Source organism: Conger conger, chromosome 7 (genome assembly GCF_963514075.1).
Source record: "Conger conger chromosome 7, fConCon1.1, whole genome shotgun sequence".
NCBI classification, from domain to species: domain Eukaryota; kingdom Metazoa; phylum Chordata; class Actinopteri; order Anguilliformes; family Congridae; genus Conger; species Conger conger.
Window position 1 is genome coordinate 10,724,474 of NC_083766.1, and position 22,477 is coordinate 10,746,950.

Sequence of the window (22,477 nt, forward strand, 5' to 3'; positions counted from 1 at the left end):
CAGGGTGGCTGTCACACGCTCCAAGGACATTCCGCTTTTCGGGCCTCTGTTCCCCAGTGGAGCGCGCTTCCCCGGTTCCCCAGCCTTCCGGAACTTTCTGCTGGCGAAAGCAGTGAACGCGGAGAGTGCGGCGGAGAAGTCGGAGAAGTTCCGCTCCATGGCCACGCGGACGCGGCAGGAGTACCTGAAGGACCTGGCCGAGAACTACGTCACCACCACGGCCCTCGACTCCTCCAACAAGTTCCCCCTGCTCTCTCTGGGCAGCAAGCGCAAGGATAAGCTGAAAGGGGCCAAAGGGCTGGAGCTCCACAGTGCCGGGGCTCTGGTGTGGATGGTGACCGCTACGGGGGACGGGGCTGCCGAACAGACACTACCCTGCCTGCTGGCCGTGTCCTCCGAATCGGTGGTGCTGATCGAGAGGGGCAGCCGCATGGTGGTGTTCAACTGCTGCTGCCGCGACGTTATTGGCTGGAAGGTTGTGACAGAAGGCGGGACCAGGAATGGGCCCTCCCTGGACATCTTTTATCACAGGGGGCAGTCTGTGTCCATCAGCTTGCCCGGTGGCCAATCAGAGGACATCCGAGAAGTGGTGCAGAGGCTTGAGGTATGCCAAAAGCGCATCATTGTCTTCACATGGGCTTTTACATCCCTGTTGGCTGGGTTTAACAGCTAGTAGCACTGTTTATGTTTTTTTCATGATTCAGAAATACTTCTAAAACTTGTATTATTTCAGCTCTCTTGGAGCAAATTGATCAAAGTTGTAAGCAGTACAGTCTCAGCCATTTTTTTAAACTTATTTCTCAGCCTCATAATTGCTTCCATGACTGTCATTGGCACAGACTGTTGTCCTCATGTTGACAAATGCCAATAACAGGCTTCAGATGCAGTCAAAAGCCTAGAATCAAGACTAGATACTGAAATGATTCTTATACCTGCGCTAAGGAAGCAAGTGAATATACCTGACTACTCAGAAACAGCTGAAAAGCCAAGCATTTTTTTGTCCCATAAAATGGGGGGGACTATGTATAAAAAGGGATGTAATTCCTACACTGATCAATGGATGTAAATACCCTCAAATTAAAGGTGACAGCCAGCTCTGTAACCTCATTATTCATCATTTCTTTTGTGTCGAGCCAATGGAGCTGGACTACAGAAATCGTAGCACTGTCCAAATACTTTCGGACTTCACCGTACAAACCCTATGCGCTCACCCACCCCACAGCTGGTGACGACAGGCTGCGAGGCGTGGGAGCTGACCCCTCTGCGGGACGCGGTGGGCCAGCCGGGCTTCCTGCTGACCGAGGAGGGCTTCGTGCTGGATGTGCAGCGATTCAGCTACGCGGAGAAGGGGGGCCTCCTGCGGGGCTCCAGGGTGGTGCGGCTCTGCGGTCGGCCCCTGGTCTCCCTCCCCCTGGAGGAGAGGGGCGCGCTGATGCGCACCGCGCCCAAGATCCAGCTCACCGTCATCCCCCCGGACAAAGACGGCAAGCCCCGCAGGTAAGCGAGCGATGCCAGGAGAGTTGTACATTTTCGTGAAAACAAATTTTTTTGAAGAATGTTTTGAAGAATTTTTTGGGAATTTGGGGGATTTATACCGTTAACAATATTTTGTATTAATCGTAAGTATGTTGTTGTTTTTTTAATGTATTGGACCCATTTTAGGAGTCTGCACACATTAGGGAGAAAACCAAATCAACAAACAGTTGAAGACAATGTGAACACATTTAGTTATATGTTATATATATATTTTTTAATGCAGTTCAATAAAAAGCATATAAAAAAAATATATACAATGATGTATTCAGAAAATTTGTGAAAATCTTCAAAATAGTTACCTGGAAAATGCCTTTGCAGTCCTAGTGAGGAGACAGGGAGGGGGAGGGGGGTGTAGTGGGTGGACAAGGGGGAATGAAGGAGGGATGAGAGCAGAGCAAGACAGGACAGTGTGAAGGGTCTAGTCTTGAATATTTTGTCATACAGTAAATATAGAAGTTGACATTGTTGGCTCTCTTATATTCTCTTTATTTCCACTGGCCCGAGTGAGTCAACTGTGAGTTATATTCAGCATCGTGATTTACTGCTGCCAAGAGTATTGCTAAAACAAATAAGCACGTTCAATCCACAAATGCTTGATTGTGCTTGTTATGTTTTTTTCTCTCTTGGCAGTCTAGCAGAGATTACAATTGTATTATATTTTAAGAATATTTTTAAGTCACGTGAATTAGATGAGGAATCCATTCCCTGATTGATGTAAACATTGATGAACCCAATATATGAACACAGCAATACAGTGTTTAAATTTCAGAGCTGCAGAAGGGCTTCATAGTTTTATCATAGAGCTCCAAGAGTTAAAAGTCAGGAATAAATTGACTGTCCTGACTGACCTGTTTTTGGTTCTTTGTGTCAGTTCCTGCACCCTTTGACTGCTCGGTTTCTCTGTGCGTTGATACCAAGTTTCTGCTGTTGGCTGTAGGAGTTTTTCAGAGCTGTACCAGAAGGCCAACCAGGATGTGGAATGCAGGGTTGGGGAGGGGCAGCCGGGCGAGGCCTGGGTGATTGATGCGGGGGATGAAGAGGTCAAAGGGCAGAGAGAGCGGGGCGAGGGCAAGGAGGCGCTGCCAGGCAGACAGGGGAAAACCAGCGCTGAATTTGGGCGCAAAACCTCCTCCTCTAGCCTACCCCTCCTTCGAGCCACCTCCCTACAGGAAAGTGCCCCAGTTCAGCCCACCAAAATGGCCACTCGCTCGCTGACACGTTCTTACTCATTCGAGACCTGTCAGGACTCTATTGATGGGTAAGCAGCCCCTTATGCTCTGCCACTGCCTGTGCAGATTCATGACTTTCCTATGACTGCCGCTACCATTAGCAAAATTAATGTTGACTACCTGCCATATGGTGCTAAATGAAATTCAGTACAGTAAATTCACAATTTACTGTATTTACTGTACTGTACTTTTCAGAATCTGGCTTGCTCAACCCCTTTGCGCAATGTAAATCTTAATTTGAATGCATGGGAAGCCATTTCAACAGCGGCACAAGGCCTATGTCAACATTTTCGTTTGTGCAAGCACTGTGAAACCACAGCCACCATTTCACAGTGAAACCCAACCCTTCTTTATGATCTTCCTCTCCCTGGCAGGCATGTGTATGACAATGTCAGAGTGGGAAGCCACATCTACGAGAATGTGTGGGAGATGCGTAATACCACACCAGACCTTATCCGGGCACTGAACCCCAAGGCCTCCATAGAGGAGGAAGAGGAGGAGCTACAGAAACAGGTACATTTTTACCCATCACCCCTCACTGGAAAAAACCAGAGTACATGCCAGCTTGCCCAATACTAATGGATAAAACTGGCAAAATAACACAAACTCTCCCTCTCCCTCTTTCTCAATTCATTTCAGTCATGCTTTATTGGCATGACTGTATACAAACAATATTGCTGAAGCAATTAACAATAAAACGATTACCAATGACACATAAAACATATGTACATATATTTAAAAAACGTATGTATATATAATGAATAACCACACCTACAGACAATCTAGGTGAATTGCTGAATGACAAACACTAATAAGGACAGTAACAAGAACAATAGCCACTGCAGATAAGAGCTTGGGCCTCACTGGTTGTCTATCGTCCTCCCTCCCTCTCCGTCTCCCACAGTTTGTGGGAATGGAATTGAGTAAGGAGCAGCCCTCGGCCAGCGACCCCTTCCAGCAGTCTACTTCTCCCACATGCTCGGACAGGGCAGAGCGGAGAATCAGCGCCCAAAATCTGCAAAAAATCTCCAGGAGTACGTTCTCTCGAAAGCCTCCCCCCCAAATACTGCCCCAGCTTCTCACACTCACAGCAGACCATCTAGAATATTCTTATAGAAACTCTGTAAGCCGTGCTCCTGCAGAATAAGGAAGTATGTTTTCACAGCAGCTTGTTGAATTAAAAGAACAGTCTGTCATGTTTGATTTTACAGTGAACCTAAATGTGCTTGATTAAATGAAAAGTAAATGTAAAGAAGTTAATTTACAACTGCATATCTTCTGTTGGGCTAAAACACTTGTTTCAAATGCTTTTAGGTGGGCATTAGTGCTCAGTTATACTACTGTGTTGGCTTTAAATTTTGTTTGCGATTTGAATTTTGCTTTCATGTAAACTGTTTCAGAATAGGTGGTAGACTGTGGCATGTTCACACAGAGCAGGAAGAAATATCACACACACATTTTGTGAAATTAGGAAAACTACTCCAGTGTGAATAGTCCAGTACATCACTCGGAGTGTCGATGGATTTTCTGTATTCTCTCTTCCTGCCTCAGTACCATGATATATAGCGCACTCTAGTGGATATATTGTGGTACGGTTAAACCGTTGAACAGTCGAGACCAATACACATTTCACCATACACACTACTGAGATATTAACCTATGTATTACTTCATCATGAGATATTTAACAGTACTGCTTCATAATATAGCGAAGTGTGGTGATTTTTAAAAATATTCTTCTGCAGATTTTCGGATTAATGAACAGTCATCAGGGTAATTGGTAGTTAATTATTTGTAATGATAAAATGCTTCTGTTGGTGTCCCTAGTCTTGTCAGAGAATGCTGATCCCACTGAGGAAGAATGGCAGTCCATCACAGAGCTGAGCACCGCCTGCCGAGGCCTCCTGGAGGCGCTGTCCCAGGAAGGTGCGGAACGTTCCGGAGAGAGTGACGATGCATGGGGGATGGGGCTTGTGCTGTCAGATCAAGACAAACTGTCCTGTTGACATTTCACTGTTTGACGCATGACAGCGAACAGTGTGGTCTCGGTGGGGTGAATTCAAAACACACCGCACCTTTCATAGACAATACATTTTGTCTCTCTGGTGCAAATAAATCCATATTATTTATGTATATTAGCATAGAAAAGGGAACTTCCTGCTGAAAAAAAAAATACTCAAATTAGGTTTTGAAACCGCTGGTAGCTGGTAATATCAAACTGGATTTTACATTTTACACCAAGGATTGAATAATCAGTGGATAAATGGAGCGATCAGTTTGGACATGAATTCTATGTAGCAATGTAGCAAGGTTTTTGGTAAATGGTAAATGGTTGGCATTTATATAGCACCTTTATCCAAAGCGCTGTACAATTGATGCTTCTCATTCACCCATTCATACACACACTCACACACCGATGGCGATTGGCTGCCATGCAAGGTGCTGACCAGCTCGTCAGGAGCATTTGGGGGTTAGGTGTCTTGCGCAGGGACACTTCGACACAGCCCGGGCGGAGGATCGAGCCGGCAACCCTCCGACTGCCAGACAACTGCTCTTACTGCCTGAGCCATGTCGCCCCGTTTTTAATTCACTGCGGATGGTATCTGCTGAGAACATGGATAAACCAGCCGGTGTAACATTTCAGAGCATAAACCTGGTGAAGGAAGGCTGGCTGTTGGAGACTGCCCTGCCATGGGGGGAAACACAGACATCAGGATGAGTGACCTTAACGACAGGTGGGTTTCCCACAATGCATCTGTGGCATCTGCCGAAAAATGAGTCACTAGCCCTTAGGGTTGTGTTCCACTGAGAAAATCTAATGTTCAGTCAAATTTGCCTTTTTCTGTTTATTGCTGAAAATCATCCCTCAACTATTTAACTTTCAGGGTAATACCACCTTTTGAATGATTATGCCATGTGTATGGTGAAATTAGTATAATTATTTACCATTTCTGTCTATTTTCTCAAAACCTGATTTTGGACGATATTATAGGATATCATAACATCATGAAACTGCAAACTTTTACTTTATATCCAGGAGAATGTTTTGAGCCAATTGTTTTCTTGTTATCAGATTTAGGGGACCGCATCACAAATCTCATTGTTAGATTCTGATCCCATAATTTTTCTTCATGAAAAAAAATGTCTCAAAACAATCTACAAACATGTCTTATTTAAAATCTGAAAGAATTATAATGATACATTACTTGGTTCAGAATATAGACTGCTGCAAAAATGTTTAAATTTGTCATTTCTGTCATCTTGAATAAAGTATGCAAATGAGCTCATTTACATACTTCATAATAATTGAAGTATGTACCTCTGAAATTATCTGGAATACCAAAGATGTGTTTTTGGTGGAACATAACCGACTAATTTCAGCAATAAAGAGCATGCTTCCTTTGTGTGCCGTTCTTTCTTCCCTTGATGTTTTGCTCTGGCTCCACTGAGCATCTTTCTTGGCCGTCCTGATTAACAGTAAGTGTGGCTGTTAGTCCTCGCAGTGACTCAAAGACACTGTTTCAGCCCCAGATTCACTCTGTCCCTTCTCCTGCAGTGACTGTGCCGGCCATCTGGAAGAGAAAGTGTCCCAGCTGGAGTACTTGCTCAAGAAATTACAGAATGACCTGCGAAAGGTACTACACATTCAAATGGGGAATGGCAGCCTTTTCCCAAACCCTTATCCCAGCATTTTACCCATGCAGTGACCCCCCCCTCCGTCCTCTCTGTCCCTCTAGCCCCAAACCCCTGCCCACCCCCCTCCCCCATCTAACCTCCTTCTTACATACATTCTTCAGACAGACAATCAGAGGGAGGGACAACAGAGCATAGAGCCTCATCTTCAATTTCACGTTAGTACCCTCTTTTACCAAGCTATTATCCTAGTTAGTGTGTGCTTTAAAACTATTAATTTTAGCAAGGTCACAAAAATGAATGGGAGTGAATGGGAGCCAGAAAAACTTGAAGATGTGGCGATGCTGTTAACGGTCGGCAGGGACGGCTCATGTCGCTAATATTCAGTCTATGCAAATAAAATGAGGGTAAGCTCCACAGCACAGTTATGTACCAAAGTGACATATCCCTTTAATCGCTGAGGCGGTCATGTTCTTACTACCTGACCAATGGTTGAAGAGGACAGTTGTGACAGATTATGTGCCCCCAAACGTGTTGTACTGTGTGGCCAGGAGGTTGGAGAGAAACAGGACTAGACAAGGAAAAATGGTAAACATGCGAAGAGAAGAACCAAACAAAAGGAACCAATCACATAAAGGCCCAAAATACAACTTCGGTCAGGTTTCCATCTGGAGTACCAAGAACCTGTGACTGAAATAGAACTGCAGGCACAGTTTTTTCACAGACTGTTTCTACCATAAATGGCTCTCTGTACAGTGCCAAAACCCCATGCAGGATATATTAATTCTCAAACAATTCCATGATGTACTGTCATTCATATCTGAACATTTCTGAAACCTGTGGTTTGCCCTGAAATGGGAGCGGTTGCTGTCTTTCTAGAGTCAAAACCTCGCCCTGAACATTTGTGTGAAGCTACCATAATGTGAAATATCTGGGGTAGTAACAATAGAGGTCTCCCTTCCCCACCCAATTCTCCTACCTCAGTCTGTTCAAAGGGCTCCCCCCAGTGTTGACCGATTCAAAGAGTCTGAGAGACCTGAACAAAGATTTCCCATTGTTCCCAGCTAATCGTTTACACTGGGTTTCAGTTACTCCCAAACCCACTGCTGACCGCTGCATAGTGAAACTTCACTTCCAGTAAGAGCTAAAGCAAGAAAATAGGTCAGTGTCCGCTGCCTGTAACATGTCTGCAGGGAGCGTCAGGCATCCTCTGCATATGGGGCGTGCGCCATTCCTTTGACTCGCCCATTAGCTCAGTATTATCATCAGCCCAGTGAAATACAGTGCCTGACATTTAGCCAACTGCCTGGAGAGCGTCACCTTCAAGATCTGAGCTACCACGAAACAAAGCAAAAGACAGATCACCTCCAAAGGATTATTCATTTTACCCACTGTTTCCATCCATTTAATAAAGTGCTAGGTCAGTAGGAATAATTGTTTATGCAATATCCTGTAAGCAGACAGAAAGACTGATAAAAAATACTTGGATAGTTCTAAACATGAATGGATTCAAATGTCCAACAACAAGTACTTCAAAGAAACAAAAGAGGAACAAAAGTCATAAAAATTACAAATAATAAAATTCATTTTTTATTAGCCACATTCTTCACCTCTCCATTTACAATTCCCTCCCAGTTAGTGAACACAGAAAACCCCTCATACCCCACCCAGCTTCCAACATCTAGATAGACGTATAGATAGAAAATAAATTATATAATTCCATTTTAAATATATACGTGGTTATGTTTTTCTTCCAGGACAATAGGGATTAAGCTGTTTTGTTTTACCCCACATGCTGAATACTGAGGGATAAATAATGCATGAATGCATAAATAATGTCTGAAGCAAATGTCATACTGCACTCTAACAGCCTGCAGAGATTGATGATAATACCAGCCAGACCTCTCCCCCATCCATCCTTAACTGCCTCTTTACAATAACTGACAGTGACACGCCACCACTCTCCACCCACCGTCCCAGCAAACACTACATTATTCCTGCCATTACAGCAGCAGTCTTATTAACCCCTCTTGCCCTGCCCTCCTGATATGTACCCACGTAGAGGGGAAACCTGTTATGTTGATAACAGGTTCCCTTTCCTATGTGGCAAATGTTTCTGCATTGTTACGTATTTTAAGAATGCCATGTAATGTATATTTTGTTAGCAATGCCTAGGCATTATGTTAGATGGTAGACCTTGTGGTCTATGCCACGGTATTCTTCTGGCCGAAGCGATTTTTAGTATAACTCTATCCTCGTACCCAAAAGCAATGTACTGTACAGCACTCCAGTCCATAGTTGAATTGTGTGTATTTCAGGCGTAGTTCATTGGTGGCCTAATTTAACTAAACAGCACCAAGCCTGTGGTATTGTTGGGTTAAAGGTGCATCAGACCCTTAATCTACTGAAAGTCTAAGAGTTGTGGGCTGATAGTGGAGGGGAGAAATTAGTGTGAGGCGTTACATGGCATGAAGCTTTGAAATCTCATGTAGTAAATTTCAAATCTAAAATGAGTTATACATGCGCACTTGACTGGAGAATCCATCCTTGCCACCTCTCTCTCTAAGACCTGTGACACTGGAGAAAGAACCTCTGTGCATTGCTGATCTCTCCCTGGCAAACACCAGCTGATATATCCAACATCCTCTATGTTGATTGGCACCACAAATTTGTACTCCTCTCCCTCTCCCCCTCCAATGTCCAGCCATTTGTCTTCCTCTCTCACCAAGTTTTGTATTTCTTCCTGGGTGGATCTTGAGAAAAATCATTCTAAATATTGAAATTCCCTCAACACCTGGGCTGGTCACCAACTGAACTGTGATTGTTCTATTCAATAAGCAATTCATAATCAGAACAAAACTGTTTTAGGCTTCTGAATGCATTTCAATGTATTCAGTATCTGTGGCTTGCCTCTGACTTCTACACAGTACTGTACACTCACCAAGCACTTTATTGGGTATTTATTAGACTTATTTTTTAGACTTCTCCTGCTGTAGCCTATCCACTTGCGATGTGTGTTCAGAGATGCTCTTCTGCAAATTTCCACATTTGTCTCATTCTTTGTCTTCTGTTATTTCCGAGTTAGACTCAACCTTGACGAATAGAATATAAAAATTGCAGTGGCAAGTGTTTAGAATAAGAGGACAATTAAACTGAAGATGAGTGCAGCAGGTGGTTTGAAGTGGAAAGAGGAGCAACTGAGTGTGTGATGATCTGAGTTTTTATGGGTGGGAACATGTGCCTGTGTGTGGGTTTACGTGTGAGTGTCTGTATGCGTGCAGATGTGAGTGTGTATGTATGTGTGTATGCGCGCAGATGTGAGTGTGTATGTATGTGTGTATGCGTGCAGATGTGAGTGTGTATGTATTCATGCATGGGTCTGTACGCGTGTGTGCGAGTGTGCATTCCTGCGTGGGTGTGTGTGTGTGTGCGTGCATGTGTGTGTGTCTGCATGTGCATGTGTGTGTGTTTGCATGTGTATGTATGTGTGTGTGTGTGCATGTGTATGAGTGTGTATGTGCATCTGTGTGTGGGTGTGTGTGTATGTGTGTGAATTTGTGTGTCCCTGTGTGTGCATGTGTGTGTATGTGTCTATATGTGTGTGTGTGTGTGTGTACATGTGTGCATTTGTGTGTCCCTGAGTGTGTGTTTGCATGTGTGTACGTATGTGTGTGCATGTGTGTGTCTGCATGGGTGAGTGTATGTGTGTCTGTGTGTATGAGTGTGTTTTTGTGTGTGTGTGCGTATGTGTGTGCATGTGTGTGTATGTGTGTGTGTGTAAGGCCCTCCTCTCTCCACCTCACTAACCCACTCCATTCCCTCCTTTCCCGGCTCCAGGAGAAGAAGGACAAGGAGGTGCTGCAGGCTGAGGTTCAACGTCTGCGGCAGAACAACCAGCTGCTCCAGGAGGAGTCCCAGAGCACCGTGGCCCGTCTCATCAAGGTCACCGAGCTCATGTGCAAGATCAACAAGCCCTGCTAGCTTCCCCGCAAACACCTTGCATGCACACCTTACGGCATTCCTGATAAATACTGGCCCACTGAGATCCCAGCGTGGACACTTGGCTTCCCTCCTTTCCATGCGCATCAACCCTGTGTCCATAGGCATAAGCCATTTGATTTTATTTGACATCTGACAACTGATCTCAACACGATGGAGGTTCTGTGATCTCACAAAGCCTCTAAGTCCCCCTATAGGTCTGGTGTTTGTAACAGGAACCCCTTCTAGAAACTTCTCTCCCTCTTTCTGTCCTAACCACTGTGTTAACGAAAGTTTCACTTTCTCCCAGACTTAGAGACGGTTAGAGGGGGTTTCGAAGGGTTCGAGACACTTCTCAACCCCCTCTGCCCGTTTCACTTTCTCCCAGACTCAGAGACGCTCAGAGGGGGTTTAGAAGGAGATGTGATTTCAGGTTTTCCTCACCCACAGACTGAGCCTTCTCAATAAGGCACACTAAGCAGTCTTCCCGTCTGCTTAGTGTTGTGGTTGTGGTGGCAGGGGGGTCACATGGGACTGATACAGGAAGTGTGATCTGTGAAACAAGTAAACCCTCTCTAGCCTGCTGTATCAACAAAAGTGACAGATGTGCTTCCACTGCTGAGAAAATAATTAGGCAAAATGGGGAAGCAATTCACACGGACAGACCACAAACTGCCTTCGTCTGAGAGACATAAAGAGGCGAAAAGGACACAACACCCCTGAACATTGGGACTCAAAGCACAAGGTGTCATAGACCCCTTAATCAGTAAATATACCTGAGCCATTCATTATTTTATTCTCATGCTGCAAACGATGATAGATACATACCCAGGAATACCAGTGTACCATTATTTTAAATGGACTCGCCTCTACAGAAGATTTTAAATGGACTCGCCTCTACAGAAGCTGTCCAAGTCATGAACTTGACGGAAAGTCGAAAGTGAAGTTCAGCTTGATAAGTTTCCCGGTGTGCTGCGGGCTCCGTGTGCTGTCCTATGGCAGAGGGTGTTTGTGTATGATGAACAAAGAAAAATTAATTCAGCAATTCAAAGTATGGCCACCGGATACAGTGGTTTGGGGCTGGTGCCACTTAACCAAGGATGTTTGCTCACTGCGGAAGATGCTAGAATTCTCCTCTGAGGTCATAAACCTTCTGTGATGCTCTTTCATTCCAGCTCAGTTGCGTATCCACTTCACAAATGAGCGATTCAAATGCTTAAAAATCAAATGCTTAAAGCTAAATAAGATTCTCAGTGTATCTGTATGTTGAATGTACTTTTGTAATTTTGTCGAATATCCATTTTATTTTCCTAACTGTGAATGCCTGGTACCGATAAATGAAATCTGTGAAGATTACGTTATTACTGAAATTACATATCAGACATAAAAGAATATGTATATTTTATGTGTTCAGTTGCCTATGCCCTCTCAAGTGGGACAATTGTGATGACTGAATTAAATTAGCAAACTAAGTGTTTATCCATGAGCAAAGTGGCAATGTATAAAAATATAATAGATGTGACTGTACAGTATTTGGTCTGTCGGAAGTTACTGAAGCTGAGAATGCATCAAACTTCTGAGTTCTCAGACAGTATATGAATTTCCATATTTTAAATAATAATCAAAATGTAACCTATCATCTCACAAACTTGGGATTCAATTGCTGAGAATTGTTTTTAACACTGGATGACTCTTGATATTCATGCTGCAATGTGGAGGGAATTTTCTATTTTTTGTAAAAGCAAATATAAATTGTGCAGGGTTTAAGTTGCAATCCAGATGTAGTTTGTTTCATTGAGTTTATGTAATTTCTGTTTGCTTTATTACAATATTTAGAGATAGAGTGCTTGTAGCCATGTGTAGTTTGCGTATTGCATTTTCTTCCCTTGCTTTTACTCCATTGAAGTATCACTGTGCTGACTTGTCAAAGGAGTCACACGAGATGCACAAACTGCACATTCCCCTTCACCAAAGCAGCTGACTCCCCATTAAAATCAGCCAAAGCAAAAAGAAGAAAGCTTATTAATTTAAGCAGAGTTCTTAACCACTGACATATGGAATGTAGGCATCAACAATGAGTGATTCTTACCTGGCTAATGTGTAACATTCTACACGTATTCTAACCTGTGCCTAACATTGGGGCAGCCTGTAGCCTAGTGGCTAAGGTACATGACTGGGACCCGGAAGGTGCCCTGGTGTCAAGACAATAAGATCTGCACAGCTGTTGGCCCCTTTAGCAAGGCCCTTAACCCTGCATTGCTCCAGGGGGATTGTGCCCTACTTTATCTAATCAACTGGATGAAAGTGTCAACTAAATAACAAATTATTATTAGTATTATTATTATTATTACATTGTAAACATTGCTGCAACCACCCAACAAGCTCTTAAAGTAATTTATGTTAGCTGGATCAGAAATAAACAGGGGAACTGTACCCTACCATGGATAATGTAGCCAATTAGCACTGTGGTGCTAATTACAGTTATTTCATTTTTCATGTTTATTTATCCTGTTATCATCACACTTCTATACATTTCAATAGACAAGACAGGAACAGTGATATGATTCTGAAGGATAAGGCTTTGTACATACCTCATAGTCATTGAACAAACCATCATAGCTTTGCTTGATGTGTAATTTAAGTGAAATTCTGAAATGGTTGCACTGAGGTGACAGGACTTATTTGCTAAAATACTGTTCAAGCTGGGAAGATTTTGTCAGCATTTGAGTACTTCAGATGTATGCGTTTGTGTGTCCACAGTAATCAGATCAGTAAACTATGTAATGATGACGTTCTTAGTTTGCCATGACAGTAGAGTGTGGCACATGCATATTATTGCTATCAGGTACTCTGTGACTAAACATTGAGTGTTTTACCCATGTGCACTGATGCCAGGATTCGAAGAGCTGCTTTTATCTGGGTTAGGTTGTTCGCCCTCTTGTTTATTTTCCGGTGGATAATCAATTGATCCTGCATACATATACATATGAACTGAAGGACTGTCAGCAATAAAGAATCTTGGCTATATCTAAGAATATTGTACTGCCTTTTGGTGTGTCTATCTGAAGTCGTTTACATGGAAGCAAACCTCCCCACTACAAATAGTTCTATCGTGACACATGAAATGAGTAAAAATTTGCCACGGCCCATAATGTTCTTTTAGCTCAATGCTGTCACATGTGTATTGAGTCTGGTCTGGTGCTATGTCTTGCTCTTTGCTTAGTGTCTATGTCTTAGCTTTTTTGTTGTCTTTTCACAATTAGTATTTGTAGCCTCTCAACTCCATTGTCTTTATAACCTTTGTAAGAATCAAGCTGTCTAAGTCTATAAGACTTGGAAAATGTTTGTTTAGTCTGAACACATTTCTCTTTTTTGAGTGGGGCAAATGTCCTCTTGCTTCATCTGCACATAGTGTTTTTGCTCATTTGGCTTGTTATGATTTTCTAGAACTGTTTGTAGAGAACTAATGTAAGTCCTGGGTTTACAGTTCTTGTGAATCAGAATAAATATACAATTCTTTCTTGGTTAAGACATTGTTATGTTGCAAGTCCTTATGAATACATTTTTGACAGCTTAGTTGCAAACATTGCCTTCCACACTCCCCACTGAATATTACCAGACACACTTCAAATACAATTCTTATGGTCAAGTTAGCAGATATAAAAACATCAAATTCAGCAAGCAATAAGAAGGGGTAGGTAGTGGACATGCAGGCCCACCAACGGCCCTTATGGAAGAATGCTTATTGATTATCTGCTCCATTGATTATCTCAGATCTGTGATTATTTACTTAACCAGGTGCATTTTTTGAAACTAAACTTGTTTTTTTTGGTCACCAGACAGTAATCTGCTAAAATTACAAAATCACACAAGTCAAAGTGCAAATCAACTCCCCCACCTAAACATCACTTTCCAGGTTGAATAAAACTTCAGTATATGCGTGAATGGATTTATGACTTGCTCAACAGCCCAAACTGGAGAGCTTCCAAACAGCATGCTCCTGGCACTCTCTTAAAGATAGACCTTTTCTTGGCCCAGAATAGTAACAAGCTGTAAACTTTTTAAATCAGGTACTTTTAATATCTGTGGAGGGATGGTTTACCCTCTTAACGTCACATTAAGTCAGAAATAGCCATGAATACATGTCACAGACTCAGAAGCATGTGCAGAGGGGGTGACTCCTGCTGCCCAACCACCTGCCCAAAGGATTAGATATTTAAAAAATCTATATTTGTATTGTTGTCGGCTGCTAATCGGCTGTTCCAATTACGTCAGGACAGTTCCATTTTCACACTCTGGCAGCAGAGAGCACCTGGAATGCTGAGGCTCTCATTGCTACTTCCTGGAGGCCTTGATTGACCAAGCCATCATCGTGAGAGACGAAGAGAACGTCAATCTGATACCCATCTGCTACCAGAGTCCAGCTGCACAGCGTCAGGTCCACCCACGCTCTGCTCTCTGGAGATTCCGAGTCTATCCTCTGACACCATGGAGCCGGTGCAACTTGGGGGTCACACAACTCTCCCAGGCTGAGCTGAACCGCAGAATGACAGAAAAGTGTTGCCTCTATTGTGGCAAGCCCAACCACTTCAGATCATCCTACCCTGAGTTGATGAGAAAAGGGCAGCCTCGTCCAGGATGGGGAGTCCTGTGACCGGGGCTACCCTTCCTCCCAAGTCTTCATCTACCAGTCTGTTGCTATTTGTGACAATATCCTGGGGCAGCAACGGCACAGTCTACAAGCCCTAGCCGACTCTGGAGCTGCTGGTGATTCTTTGGACTTTTCCTTGGCCAACAATCTTCTTATTCCTACCAGCAGTTTAGACCCTCCTGTAAGTGTCAGAGCCCTAGATGGACCACTGGGGAGTGGCAGTATTACTCACATTACGGCACCTCTTCTGATGAGTGTACGGGAGAAGATTCAGTTCGATCTCATTCAGTCACCCGAGTTTTCCATTGTCGTAGGCTTTCCCTGGCTCACCATCCACATCCCTCACATCAACTGGGCTTCCAGGTCTGTGATTGAGTGGGGCTCCTCCTGCCAAACCACATGCCTCTACTCCAGGTCTTCCTCCTGCTCTCTCCTGCTCCCCAGTCCTCTCGAGTTGTCCCAAGTCACTCCCGAGTATGCCGCCGACCTGAAGGAGGTATTCAACATGGAGAGGGCCACCTCACTCCCTCCTCACCGTCTCTATGATTGTACAATCAAGCTACTCCCTGGCACCACCCCTCCTCGAGGAAGAATATTTTCCCTCTCGGCTACAGAAACTACAGCAATCGAGGATTATATCAGGAACTGGTAGAAGCTGGTGTTATTCGCCCTTCCACCTCCAGTAAGTGACTGGCTCCAGCTTAACACTTTCTCTTTTATAGAAAGTTCATCAGAGGCTTGAGTTCTGTTGCTGTTCTCCTCACTAAACTTTGGCCAAGTTTGCCTGGTCCACTTAAACTGAGAAGGCCTTTCAAGCACTGAAGGGTCACTTCACATCTATTCCTGTCATCACTCTACCTGACCCCTCTCTCCCAAATCGTATCATCCCTTCATAGTTTGGATGGACCACAAGAATCTTGAATACATTTAACAGGCAAAATGACTAAATTATTGTCAAGCCAGGTGGGTGCTTTTTAAATAGATTCAATTTGGTGGTGTCATAGCAACCAGGCTCTAAGAACCTTAAGCCTGATGCTCTTTCCAGACTGTTCCAGGGTTCAGGTCAGGGTCTTGATCCAGAACCCATCCTCTCCAGCGCAATTTGGTGGTGTCATAGCAACCAGGCTCTAAGAACCTTAAACCTGATGCTCTTTCCAGACTGTTCCAGGGTTCAGGTCAGGGTCTTGATCCAGAACCCATCCTCCCCAGCTCCGAGGTTGTGGTTCCAGTGTGCTGGGGAATTGAGGTGGCAGTGCAACACGCCCAGCAGGGGGAGCCAGATCCGGGGATTGGACCGCCTGGATGCCTTTTTGTCCCCACGTCAATTCAGAATGTAGGGGTATAGCACTTGCCTCCTTCACAGGAGGTCCCAGGTTCAATTCCCGGCCTTATCATAATGTGGTGAAAGAAATTACACACCGAGTGCATCTATTCAGTTAGGACACCTTCATATCATTCATACCAATGGACAACATTAATTTCTGGCATGCCTATATTTGTCTACCTAGCCAATTAAAAATATCTTACAACGTAAAAACAATGCCTCAATAATTAAAATATTTATAATTAATAGCTATGCACCATTCTTTGCAAACTCTAGAGATTAGTGTGCATGAAAACCCCAGGAGATCAACAGTTTCTGAGATACTCAAACCACCCTGTCTGCCACCAACAATCATTCCACGGTCAAAGTCACTTAGATCAATTTTTTTCCCAATTCTTATGGCTGATGTGAACATTAACTGAAGCTCCTGACCCGTATCTACATGATTGTATGCATTGCACTGCTGCCACACAATTGGCTAATTAGATAATCACACTAATAAGTAGGTGTAATAAAGTAAAAATGTTCCTAATAAAATGCTCGGTGAGTGTATCTTGTCTTGATTACAGAGCATTTGCGAGTTGTAGTATATGTATCACATTGAATAAAGCACTGGGGGGGTGGTGGTGTGTTTCACAAAGGAGGAAAAAATAGGTTCCCTCAAAATTAGATGTAAAATTTCTATTTAAGCGTATTTACATTCTTAATAAGATATCTTTCAGACCTCAGTTGTTCAAGATTATACTTTGTTATACTTCATGCATGAGCTACACAAAAACATATTCTGAATGCATGCATCTTGCTCGGTTGCTTTTTTTCTTTAATGTAGAGATGTTTGGCTCTTACTCATCAGCCTGTCTGTTTCGTTCTTGGGATCTAATCCAACTTGACATCTCACAATTCCATGGTTGCTTCCAATATTTATTTTATGAAGTGCAGTTCCATTTTCCCAATGTCAGAATTGAAGGTACATAACCAATCAGTCATTTTGCTTCCAACATTGGCTCCCTTCCTTGTCTAAATTCCACTCACATTTTGATTGAAAATAACCTTGAGGCTGGTCTTTTCATAAACTCTTAAGGACACGTCTCCCCCGCCATTAAGAATACATTGCACATGAATTTTGTGAATACCCCACTGGATCTTCTGACATGATTAAAATTATGATGTCAATTGATCATGTTCCATAACAGATACGTTTCTAAAGGTGACTGAACCCAGAGATTCTTAGTGCTCCCTGTTAAATCTGATCTGCTATTTCAGGGGAGGGGGTTACACAAAGCAATCACAGTTTGCATGTATTTTTTCCAAAAGAGTACATGCAAATGCACAAAGTTGTCGCAAAGTTGTCGCAAGATTGAGATAGCCAAGTTTCCTGACAGAATATCTAGATAAATGCGTTTTCCCATTGACTCATTTCTGAGAGTACCAGCACATAGCAGAGCAAGACAACACAATACAAGCACTACTCTGGAGTATGTCAACTGGAAAGTTTGACTAAACACCGCAGACACTAAAGCTCTTTATCTTTCAAGTCCTGACACCTATACAGAGTACAATGACAACAGTATCCTGAGTTTATGTCTTTATAAGGGTCTGGAGCTCTCTGCAGCATCTGCAGTGGGGTTGGACAAAATGTGCCGCACACATAGCTCACTGGCATAACAAGCCTGACTCAATAATGTTCTCTAAACATACGTTGTGTGTTCTCACATGCATATGCGTGTGTGTGCATATGTGCTTCTTGTGCACATGAATCTCTGTGTGTGTAGATGTTTGTGTGAATGTACTGTAAGCTATACTTTACTTTAAAGTGGATAGCTAATTAAACCATTCCTTGGCACCCAATATTCCAATTTTATTTTTAATGCAATGGTATGTAGGCCTACAGGAAACCCACCACTAAGAGAATGTCAGATAATATATTCATTTTTCCAAGTTTAACTCAGATGATGGGATAATCTTTCATTAGTTCTAGGCTAGCTGAGTAAATGTGATTTTTAGGCTGCATGAAGGCATACACAATCACGTAAAATGTTGATACTGTAAATATTTGTTTTCTCAGCATGTTTAGTCACATGACTTTCCCCTCATTCTGAAAATCGGATAAAAGAGGAAGCTTCATTGCTCATATTGTCAAAACAACCCACAATGGAATTAGCATTAAAATAGAGTAGATACGTCTGTGTTTCCTAGTAGGCTAAAACACGTGTGTATCGTCTAAGAGAAGCATGGTCTCCAAGGGCCGTTCAGCACACGACAAAGGAGACACTCAGAAACTGAAGAGGAAGGAGGTGTGGACAGAGGTTGAGATAACATATCCCTATCACCGCGGATTGTCTAGATCGACGGGTGTGCGAATGAATCTGTGGAAATCTTTCTCCCTCACCAACTTCTTCAGGTTCTATATTCATACGCCTAAGGGCGGTCTTGCTTGCCGATTTTTTCCAAGTCGCCCTATTGTTTAGTGGTATTGAAAGGAATGGAGTGCATGATGCATGCTTCCATGTATCGAGAATGAGCGAAATACGCGAAGAATATGTAGGACTTTGAAACCGTACGTATAGTATCTGTAGAGCTAGATTCACAAATAGGTTTCGATGAGGATTCCGAATAGGCTTCGCCAGTGAAGAAGTGGGACCCGTGCTTCCTGCCGCTGTGACAGACATGTTCTGACGGGAGTGGGACGCACAGCGGGATGAAGGCGGTGTTCAGGAGCAGAAGACGGCGGCTTTGCTGCTGTGGAATGGGAATGCTCGCTGTCCTCGCGCTCACACAACTGCTTTGCTTGACAGGTGAGGTGCTTAATAATGATAGTCTAACCGGTTTTGTTAAAGCACTGAAAACGTGCAAGTGCGAAGTGCGATATTGTTGACTGACATTTTGCCGTCAGTCATTTTAGAGTTTAGTATTGAGTGAGTAGCTTTAATCGTTAAATACTGTTGCATTGTTTAATTCGCCAAGTGGAAGCTGCCATGCTTCCTTTAAGCTACGCTGCTGCAAAATGCTAAGCATCATAATGTAATAATTCACAATACACGTAGCTACACATGAAGGTGGGTCCAAATGAAACATGATATTATAATGTAGCTATTAATCCTATTGTAGGCTTACACTGGAGTTAGCCTATCTGTATATCGGAGGCTTTTTTCGCTTTTAATAAATAATAGAAATGATAAAAGAATAGAACACAATAAGACACAACTTCCGTGAAACAACAACGTTTGTACCATCAAACATAATTACGGTCTGCATCAAAAGACCCGTTTAATTCCTGCTAGCCATCCCTTACTGAGACCTGTACAGGTCTCAAAATGAAAACAGTGCACAATAGAAACAAAGAATAAGCAAATTAACAGCACTACTATCAACAACAGATAGATATCTTACTGGAAAGATAGATCACCCTGTTAGTCTAGGCTAATATAACAAAAATAAAAAATAAGTGGATTAGCTGTTGTAGTAACCTAAATAACATATATAAAGTAATGTCTCAATCCATCTGGTAGATTACATCAGATCTAAAAGGGGTAACTCAAGATGCAATATTAAAGAGGCAAGCCTTTATGACTGAATTTGAAGCAGGGTTGTGAGTGACTGCTGTTTCAATGTGTGTGTGTGTGTGTGTGTGTGTGTCCTCCTCCTCCTCCTTCCACCCTAGATCCCCATGCTCCAGCCAGTCACTCTGGGAGATTAGTCTTTCACCACGGTATAAAACCATCTTCATTTCTCTAGGAATTGTCCTTTCAATTTTTGATAGACAAAGCCTAACAGCCAATTTTCGCTGTGTGATGCGATTCCATTATGCTAACACATGGTTTGGTGCAGAAAGGTGCCACTTTAAAGACTGGGTTCAATGAATTACAGTATGGAACCCGCTGCCTCTCTGCTTTACAGCAAGCACCTTAAAGATGGGTATCATACCCTGGGGCATTCATTACAGGGAACGGAATCTCTCTGTGTCTCTGGCATGCTGAAACATGTTGGGCTTTGCACAATATTTCCATCAATATAGTCCCCACCACCACCATACAGGGCTTGAACCAAATGTTCAAGCCCTGTATCATAAATGTTTATATTGTTTTTCTAGACCTGGGGTTCCCAAACTTATTTCTGATGCGAGCCGAAATTTACGTGACCTCAACATCCCACCCACGCACACACCTTGTGCCCAACAACACCCTTTACCCGTGATTGTATTGGCCGTGACTATGTATGCCGTGACCTCTCATGCATTACGCTTTGTTATAGTTCAGTCATCGGGATGTTCAGCATGTAGTAGCCTACATGCTCATATTTTAAAGAGACACACAATGACAATTTAGGTTTATTTTTCTCTCCAAAGAAATCAAGACCTCATCCTCAAATCAGGAGACACCACATGGGGTCCCGACCCACAGTTTGGGAACCACTGTTAGTAAACACTAACAGTGTTTACACTCAATAGTAAACACAACATGCAAACCTTCCAGTACTCACACACAGTAGAATTAAAATATCATGCACAGCCATAAAAGTGGAACATCCGGAAAATAAAAGTCCTACCTAAAAAGGTGTTTCTTCCACACATGAACTCAGCCTGATGATTTCACCAATAAGTTCTACCTCCTGGCTGAAGAATTGTGCTAATTAGCAAATCAAGGTGATTGGAACAGAATATTGGGGATGAATTTTACTTTCTTAACCTGGATCTTCCAGCTCTGGTATAGATCTTTTAGACTAATCCATAGAAAATAAAAAGTGATTAGGGGTTTTTTATGAGTCAGAGGGGGCACATTTTTTGATAAACCTGATTGATATTAATTATATGAATAAATAAATAACTTGTGTATTGTGGTGTTCCAATATTACATATAGGCTTTCCTATATTAGTGTTTTCCTTTGTTTCTTTTCTGGAGTGGTGTATTTTGTCTGGGAGTCAAAAATAGATTTTTCATTTCATGCATTTATGTGACTTGAGAGATAACCACAACATTTCTTACCATGGAAGTCTACACAGCTTTATCTCTAGGTCTAAAAAATTACATTTTCACATTGATGAGTAATATAATTTTTCTGCCAATTTAAAGAGACAACAAACAGCTTGTGACCAAAAATATTTTACTTTGGGGGGAATTCTCTCATCAGCTGTCCCCGTCAGCTAATTACAGCCAGTATCAAGTCAGAAATGACCATTAACCAAACTAATCTACCCTGGTAGCTGGCTAATATATATTAGTTTGCTTAAGTTATCCAGCTGGCAGATGTTACTTGGCTACCTAGTTAGCTAATGATACATTCAGGAATTTATAGGTGAGTGATTACCCTTAATGAGCTAGCATAATATCTCTTAACATTAGGTAATGGTTACATTAAAGTTGCTGCTACATAATAAATTATGTGAAACATTCATTTATACTGTGAAACTACTCTGTCAGTGAGTACTAATAAATCAAATTTTTTGTCAGTCGTCAAAAATGTGCTGTCTTCCGTGATAGAGTGCATGCTCAAGATTTAATTTGCATATGAAAGTTTTTTCTTGTGAACAGCTAGTGCTTGTGCTATGTATAATAAATAGTAAAACTATACATGTTATATTATAAATATACACTTTATTAGGTACTTATGAGACCTACTTCTTTTAATAATTGGTCTTCTGCTGCTGCAGCCTATCCACTTAGAGGTGTGTTCAGAGATGCTCTTCCGCATACCACTGTTGTAATGCGTGATTATTTGCATTACTGTCACCTTCCTGTCAGCTTCAACCAGTCTGGCCATTCTTCTCCGACCTCCCTCTTTAACAGCGTGTTTTTGCCTGCAGAACTGCTATTCACTGGATCTTTTTTGCACCATTCCCTGCAAACTGAGACTGTTTTGCGTGAAAATCACAGGAGATCAGCGGTCTCTGAGATGCTCAAACCTGAACAACAGCTGAACCTCTTGACCATGTCTGCATGCTTTTATGCCTTTAGTTGCTGCCACATGGTTGGCTGATTAAATATTTGCATTAACAAGCTGGTGTACACTACCTAATAAATTGCTCACCGAGTGTATATCCATAATATATGAATATTGTATAAAACACTCATACTATAGCTTATGTGTTTTATGCCACATTGTGAGGATCAGGTGTATATTGAGTAGCAGA

At 42.5% G+C, this 22,477-nt stretch overlaps 2 protein-coding genes across 4 annotated transcripts in view; both read left to right on the forward strand.

Moving 5' to 3' along the window:
• Positions 1-13,410, forward strand: part of LOC133132562 (signal-induced proliferation-associated 1-like protein 2) — a 34,861-nt gene extending 21,451 nt beyond the window's left edge. For 2 of the 3 annotated variants that reach the window (XM_061248043.1, XM_061248042.1), the window contains exons 8-17: positions 4-604; positions 1,223-1,497; positions 2,474-2,794; positions 3,140-3,278; positions 3,670-3,799; positions 4,592-4,690; positions 5,409-5,499; positions 6,321-6,399; positions 6,562-6,615; positions 10,235-13,410. In XM_061248043.1, the coding sequence (XP_061104027.1) occupies positions 4-604; positions 1,223-1,497; positions 2,474-2,794; positions 3,140-3,278; positions 3,670-3,799; positions 4,592-4,690; positions 5,409-5,499; positions 6,321-6,399; positions 6,562-6,615; positions 10,235-10,378 (1,933 nt within the window). In that variant the 3' untranslated portion in view covers positions 10,379-13,410. The remainder of the gene's footprint in view (positions 1-3; positions 605-1,222; positions 1,498-2,473; positions 2,795-3,139; positions 3,279-3,669; positions 3,800-4,591; positions 4,691-5,408; positions 5,500-6,320; positions 6,400-6,561; positions 6,616-10,234) is intronic. The other variant, XM_061248044.1, reaches the window with a different exon arrangement.
• A 5,319-nt stretch (positions 13,411-18,729) lies between these two features.
• The window catches only part of LOC133132671 (sodium/potassium/calcium exchanger 3-like), a 31,564-nt gene continuing 27,816 nt past the window's right edge, over positions 18,730-22,477 (forward strand). The window contains exon 1 of the mRNA XM_061248303.1: positions 18,730-19,145. Within this exon, the coding sequence (XP_061104287.1) occupies positions 19,049-19,145 (97 nt within the window). The 5' untranslated portion in view covers positions 18,730-19,048. The remainder of the gene's footprint in view (positions 19,146-22,477) is intronic.